The sequence below is a fragment of the Python bivittatus genome, unplaced genomic scaffold, assembly GCF_059951505.1.
Source record: "Python bivittatus isolate LINGU-HERP-01145 unplaced genomic scaffold, Pbiv_v1 ctg000020_np1212, whole genome shotgun sequence".
Lineage (NCBI taxonomy): Eukaryota > Metazoa > Chordata > Lepidosauria > Squamata > Pythonidae > Python > Python bivittatus.
Window position 1 is genome coordinate 98979936 of NW_028277030.1, and position 6570 is coordinate 98986505.

Genomic DNA, 6570 nt, shown 5'->3' on the forward strand with positions numbered 1-6570 from the left:
TACATTTCCCCATGAAAGTCCTACTGCTCAGCATTTGAAACACTATGTCAGCCCTTATCTTTCAGGCTAATAGCTTCAGCATAATATTAATAAGACTGTTTGTTTAAGCAGTTGTCAGTGTACAACAATAGGGCAACTTGTTTAAATCAGTAAACCTCAGCAGGAAACCAAACCCAGTTTCATTTTCTCCCTTCATGTTGGGATCAGTTATGTTGGCTGCTCTCCCTCGTGCCCAGCCTCTCAGGCTTATCCCAAAGAGAAGGATGGGCTTGCAGAAAATATGTTTGCCAAAGAGCTTTGTGGAAAGTTTGACTCCACAGAGATGATGGGTGGGAGGTTTGAGGCTGATGAGCTACACAGATCCTTCCTTCCTCAGTCTGGCCCTTCTTCCTGTTGCCTTCCCATTTGGCAAAAGGGCTTGTTTTGCTTGCCTACCACAATACACATGGGAGATGAAGGGGAGAGAGGGCTTTTCGCCCACTTGTTAACATCTAAGTGAGTCCCTGGTTATCCAGCTCCAAGGGGGAATAGGACTATTTTTGCAACCAGGCAAAACCTCAAAAAGTCTCATTCTGTTCTCAGAAGTCTCATTGCCCAGTCAGTGAAAATTACTCAGTTAAATTGGAGCTAACAGTCTGACGTATGTTTGGCTATGCCACTCTGTTTTTTGTAAGAGAGCTGCCGCCGCAGCCACCGCCGCCTCCTCCTCCTCCTCTTCTTTTTGAGAAGTTAGGACATAGCAATGAGATGATAAGAATTACTTTATTTCTATTCCACACTAGCTCATTTAAGTCATTAGCCTTCAGATAAACATATATAAGGCACTGTGGCATAATTAGGTTTGCACCCCGCAGAAAGATGCTATTAGACTTGATAGAGGACCCTACTGAGAGACCCAAAATGGTATGTTACAGAAAAGGGCAAAACATTTCCACAATTTAGAGGGCAAATATGTGTGGCTGAGGTAGCAACTCAGTTAAAATAAATCAGATAAACTTTGTTTACAGTCCTGCATGAAACGATGAGTTTGGCATAAATCAGTGTTTCTCAACCTTAGCAACTAAGATATGTGGATTTCAACTCCCAGAATTCCCCAGCCAGGATGCTGGCTGGGGAATTCTGGGAGTTGAAGTCCACATATCTTAAAGTTGCTAAGGTTGAGAAACACTGGCATAAATTCTCTGTTAACAAGAAGCCACCTTTAACCTGAGTCAGACTATCTAGTCCCACAATGTCAACTCCACTCTTCTATAGCTAGCCAAAAAGTGTTGGACTATAGCTTTGTGCCATTAGAGGCTCGTAGCAGTTGTAACAGATCTACTTTGATCAGCTGTAAGTTTCCAGGACTTCAGGTAAAACAGAAGCTTTCAAAGTTCAAACCCCATGCTTTATCAGTAATCTGTGGGCTTTTGCCACAGATTACTGATAAAGCATGGGATTTGAGTTCAGAAAGGGCTTCAGTTCTGACATTCAATCCCAAGGGTTTGAATTCTGACATATCCTAAAGAGGAATCTCTGAACAGCTAAATTGGGATAATGCTTAGATTTAAACTCCAGATTAACTTGATGCTAGCCATGCTACAAATACATTCTTCAGCAGGCTAAATGAGCTGAAATTTGATCTAGATAGGGACAAAGAGCCTGACTAGCAAGTCCTCTGAAGGGCTAAGTGAGAAATGATTTAAGGATTGCACTGTCCCCTTGCCAAAGTTGAGGAAAGGACATGTTTTTTAGAGTATCTTGTTTGTTTGAGTTTTACAGCTGTTTTCTTTAGGATGTTTCCCCCCCCCTTCCTATTGGTTCATTACTGGTTTTGTGGAATGATTGCTCAGTGTTTTGTCTCTGTCAGTGACCCAGGACAGAGGAACAGCTGTCCTTTCAATCAGTAATGTTTGCTCAAATATAGAGGACTGTGGCTTGGAAGAAGTAGATCTGAAGGAGGTATATAATGAATGAAGATGAGAAAGCCACAGTGTCCAGCTCCCTGGTCTCAGCTTTACGCAGCTGCCATGACAGCTCCTCCTAAAAGGCCTCTATGATTATAGGGTGTGGCCAACAGTATTTTGGCAGGCAGACCCAGCTCTGTAGCCATCCAGAGCCCAAGAATGTGTGATGAACAAACTGATTTCTGATGTGTTTGAATTAAATACTGCACTAAAAGTACTTCCTGAAACATAAAACCAGCAGAAACAAATCAATAACCTAAACACAATAAATACTGATATTGCAAAAAGTGTTCAGACATTTCTCTTCACACACTCACGCACACATCTGAGAAAGAGGTATTTGTGCAAAGGGAACTGTTAGATTATTTCTCACAAAGAGTAATAAAATGATAAAATTTAAGAGAAGGACTGTTGAAAAAAATATTCTTGCCTAAATGCGCTGGATAATGCTCAAAGTCCCATTGTTTGTTGGGCGGCCTTATAAATCGTTAATAAAATAATAATAAAAGTTAAAAAATGACATCACATAAATGGAACAGATGTGTCCTTTCATGTTTTTCTTCAGAGAAAACCCCTCATCATATTTTCACTCTGAATATTATTATTTTTTCTTTATTGTTGCTTCCTGATACTTAGAGAAGCAAGCAAAGCTGTACGGGCCATATATCTTGTTTCCCTTTCTGATCAAGGAACAGCAACTCTCAACACTTTCAAGCAATTACTGCTGTAGTGTTTTAATCAAAAAATCTTCATGTAACAAGCTTGAGTTCTGGTTGAGGCATGTAGCACAGTGAATTGGGAAGGGAAGGTCGTGGTAAAATGATTGCTTTGACTCAAGTGGTGGATCTCATTTGAATGCCCACCTACTTGGAAGAACTCCATGTAAATAGAAACCAAAATAACAGGGAACATATTGAGCTACAGCCTCTCTCCTTGATGCAGAGTTTTGATTTGCATGTAGCTGTAGAATAATATCTGGAGAAGCATTCAAAATAGTTGCCTCCACCAACAATCTTAATCCACAGGATGCTTCCTTTCCAGTTCTGCTGTTGTCCCAGCCTGAGAAAACTCCATTTGCACTTACCTGTCTACAGACAGGCAAACACAGACCACCCCGCTCCAGATAGAAAAGTTATTCCTAAGGCAGAAATACGAAAGGATTGAGATCAAAGTAAATAAATATTGATTGCATGGAAATCAGTGAAAAAATGCCCCCTAATTTTAAAATATTAGGCTCCGCTCTCCTGGTTTAGATATTTCCTAAAGTTAACATCACTGTGACAAAGAAGTGTATAGTACATGAAGTCCTTCTTGTCAGTGAACAATTCCAAAAATAAAAACACAATCTCCAGTTGATGTAAAAACCAGTTTAATGAATTATCCACCTACTCAAGGTATTTTATGGCCTGAGAGCCCTAATTCATTCTTCCAACCACTGTGAACCTTCATTTGGACAAAACAGATTAAGTAACAAATGCCTGACTTGAGTAAACTGCCATCTAGTACTGATAAACCAAACTAGCTTTTCAATTATGAAAAATACCTAGAAATGGCTTCCTCAGAATTGAATCGCTCCAAAGTAATAATATTACAAGAAGTTCAATTTACTCGTAAAACATTTATCTGCCATTTTTAAACTGTGCTTCTTTCATACTGTAAGCTTTTCATGGGTAAAGGTGTCAAAATTATATATGCAACCCAGTGTTTTCCATATACATCTTGGGGCATTAGATGCAGGATTCAAACTGATCCCAATCAAGTTAGATCAAGTTAGATCAAGTAATAATGGATCAAGTAATAATGTTCAAGATGAGTACATAGAGGAACTGAATTCTGAAGTCCCTTATTCCCATCACTAATGGAAGCTAAAATAAATTCCAAGTGATAAATCTTTCCCAACAGGTAATTTTAATTTGTACAATGAAAATTCCCTGCCAAGGGAATCTGTTTTTATAGGAAGTAGTTACTTATGCATCCTCTGAATATCAAGCTTGAATGTTCTCTCCTGATTGGCTAGTGGAGAGTTGCTTTAAATCTTGTGAAAATAATCTCCTATGATCTTTAAAGGAGGCTAATACAGAAGAAAAAATACTTTGCGTATATTGGATATCTCATATAAAATTTATTAAGAGTTGCTTACAGTTGTCTTGCTCCTAAAGGTGCAATTCAAGAGGTGGAACACGAATATGTCCTATTATTGCCACATTCTTGGTTAGCATTAGTATGGCTCTGGTTTTATCATTATGGGTTAAAAATAAAATAATGGCTGTACCCTGTATCTTCAAGACAATAAGAATTGTGGACTTTTTGAGCATAGAGGTGGGCCAAAATTATTAATTCATAACACTGGAAGGAGAAATCTACACTTGATCCACAGCAATGAATTGGTAATATATATATACCAGCATTTGTTTGCTTCACTGGGGCACAGGAGACTTTTGAGCCATATGGACCAATTTTGGGGAGTTCTGTTTATGATACAATTTTCCAGCCCCATTTTTTATCACAGTGATGACTAATGTTGATATCATAATATATTATTCTTCATCTCCCACAGCCTGGAAAGGAGAGTCGCCTGCTACCCTTCATGGTGATTGTCCGTCTGATTTTCATTCCCCTCTTCATGCTGTGTAATGTGCAGCCCCGCCGTAACCTGCCGGTCATCTTTGCTCATGATGCCTGGTACTTCATCTTCATGTTGCTATTCTCCATCTCCAATGGTTACTTGGCCAGCCTCTGCATGCGCTTTGGACCCAAGTAAGTATTGCTTGAGATGAATGAATTTTAAAGAAGGGAAAGCAACTGATGGTTGGATGGCTGGATGCTGTGCTGAGCTGACCAGTTTTCCCCCATTGAGGGGAGATGGGCAAGTGAGAAATTTAATTAATTAATTAATTGATAAAATTTTTCCTTCTAGGAAAGTGCTAACTCATGAAGCAGAAACTGCTGGAGCCATCATGGCCTTCTTTCTCTCCTTGGGTCTGGCGTTAGGAGCCATCTTATCCTTTCCACTCAAATGTGCAATCTAATGGAGATACCAGGAGATCTATGGGCAGAGAAGCAGTAGAGTCATACTACCATGGAGGATTTCTTGCCTGCTTCCTGGGAACTTGCTGCCTTAATACTTCTTGGCTTGGAGCAGGGCTTCTCCTTGGGTATAACATCCCTCCTTCACACACACACCCTTTTACCAGTGCTAGCTGTGAATGACTTAAATTCACTCAACATGTTCTGCTTCACACTTGTCTAGCAAGAGAATTCTCCCCAGTCCAACCTCCTAGCCTTTCAGTTGTGCCTATGAATTTGTTGTGGGTGCTTGCACTTCACTAGCATCTGCTCTACTCTCCAAAGGCAAGTCATTGAAAGAGCTGGTGCACCCAAGAATGCTCTTCATCAAATGACAGGCCCTCCATGGAAAAGCAGTCCTCTTCAACTGCATGTTCAAGCCTCCAGGATCCATGGTTTGTGGACATCAGAATTAGGCAAGAACCTCAACAGCTATTACTTGCAGACGAAGCAGGCCTTAGCTATTCCCACACCGTAAGCAGTCTGGATGATAAAGGCATCCAGTCAGGGCCATGAATTATTGGTTACTTTGCAAATTGAAGTGTATCGTATACAGGCTGAATATGCCCCATCTTCTAAAGGCCTTCCATGTCTCTTTTCAAAGATTTTGCATGATCTCACTCTAGGTGACGGTGGTGGATGAGTTCATGAACTCTGGTGTAATGCAAATGATAAAATGGATCATTCCCAAACCTGACTTTTCAGAGCCCTTGCAATCTTCAGGCAATTTTCTGTGCTTCTTGATGAATTTATGAAACTCAGGATTTGTGTATTTGAACTCTGTTTAAAAATGGCAATTTTTTTTTTTAAGAGAAAGGTGGTGACAAATAAAGGGTAGGATTTCTTTTGTAAAGTTTGAAGCTGTAATATTACCTTGTATTTAAAGTATTGAATATTATTAATTATAAAGGTCCATTTCATATGGGAATACGGCAAAGATCAACCATAATAGAAGAAAGTAATGCTTCACTCAGATCATTTTCAACACCCTAAAATCAGTTTCCTATCCTTAATATAGTATTGACTTTTTCCCCTCCTGAAGGCAGAAGTGGAACTAGATCGCCATCTATTGGCCATAATTATATATTGTCATCTGTTGGTCATACTGTACGGTAATGATATATTTATATATATACCTGTATATATATATATAAAAAAAAAGCCAAAGCAAATCAGGCTAGCTGTAAAGCATTAAAATTGTGTGACAACTCCCCAAATAGTAAGGAGTATAATGCACCTTCTTTATTTATTGTCCAATCGCCAGTTGCGTTTGAATTAAGACAGCAGTGTTGTTACTGGGTTCTGAAGTGTTTGCAGCTAAGCAGACAGTTGAAGATTTCAAATAAAATGCCAGGGCCTCTCTGTTAGGCTCACAGTCACCTTTTCTAAACATGACACTAAAAATATAGAATGACATCAGTTGTTAGGATAGCATAATCACATGCCTTTTCTACTTCTTCAGTGCTGGCGCATAATCTCGCATCTTTCTTTAAAGGAGCTAATGTAATATTTAGGAAGCAATTTCACCTTGCAGACTTTTTACAGAGGAGATAATCTC

At 39.4% G+C, this 6570-nt stretch overlaps 1 protein-coding gene across 12 annotated transcripts in view; it reads left to right on the top strand.

Annotated features, from left to right (window-relative positions):
- SLC29A1 (solute carrier family 29 member 1 (Augustine blood group)) overlaps positions 1-6244 on the top strand; it is a 79370-nt gene extending 73126 nt beyond the window's left edge. For all 12 annotated transcript variants that reach the window (XM_088145219.1, XM_088145223.1, XM_088145208.1 and 9 more), the window contains 2 exons: positions 4504-4703; positions 4864-6244. In XM_088145219.1, the coding sequence (XP_088001345.1) occupies positions 4504-4703; positions 4864-4975 (312 nt within the window). In that variant the 3' untranslated portion in view covers positions 4976-6244. The remainder of the gene's footprint in view (positions 1-4503; positions 4704-4863) is intronic.
- The last annotated feature ends 326 nt before the right edge of the window (positions 6245-6570 follow it).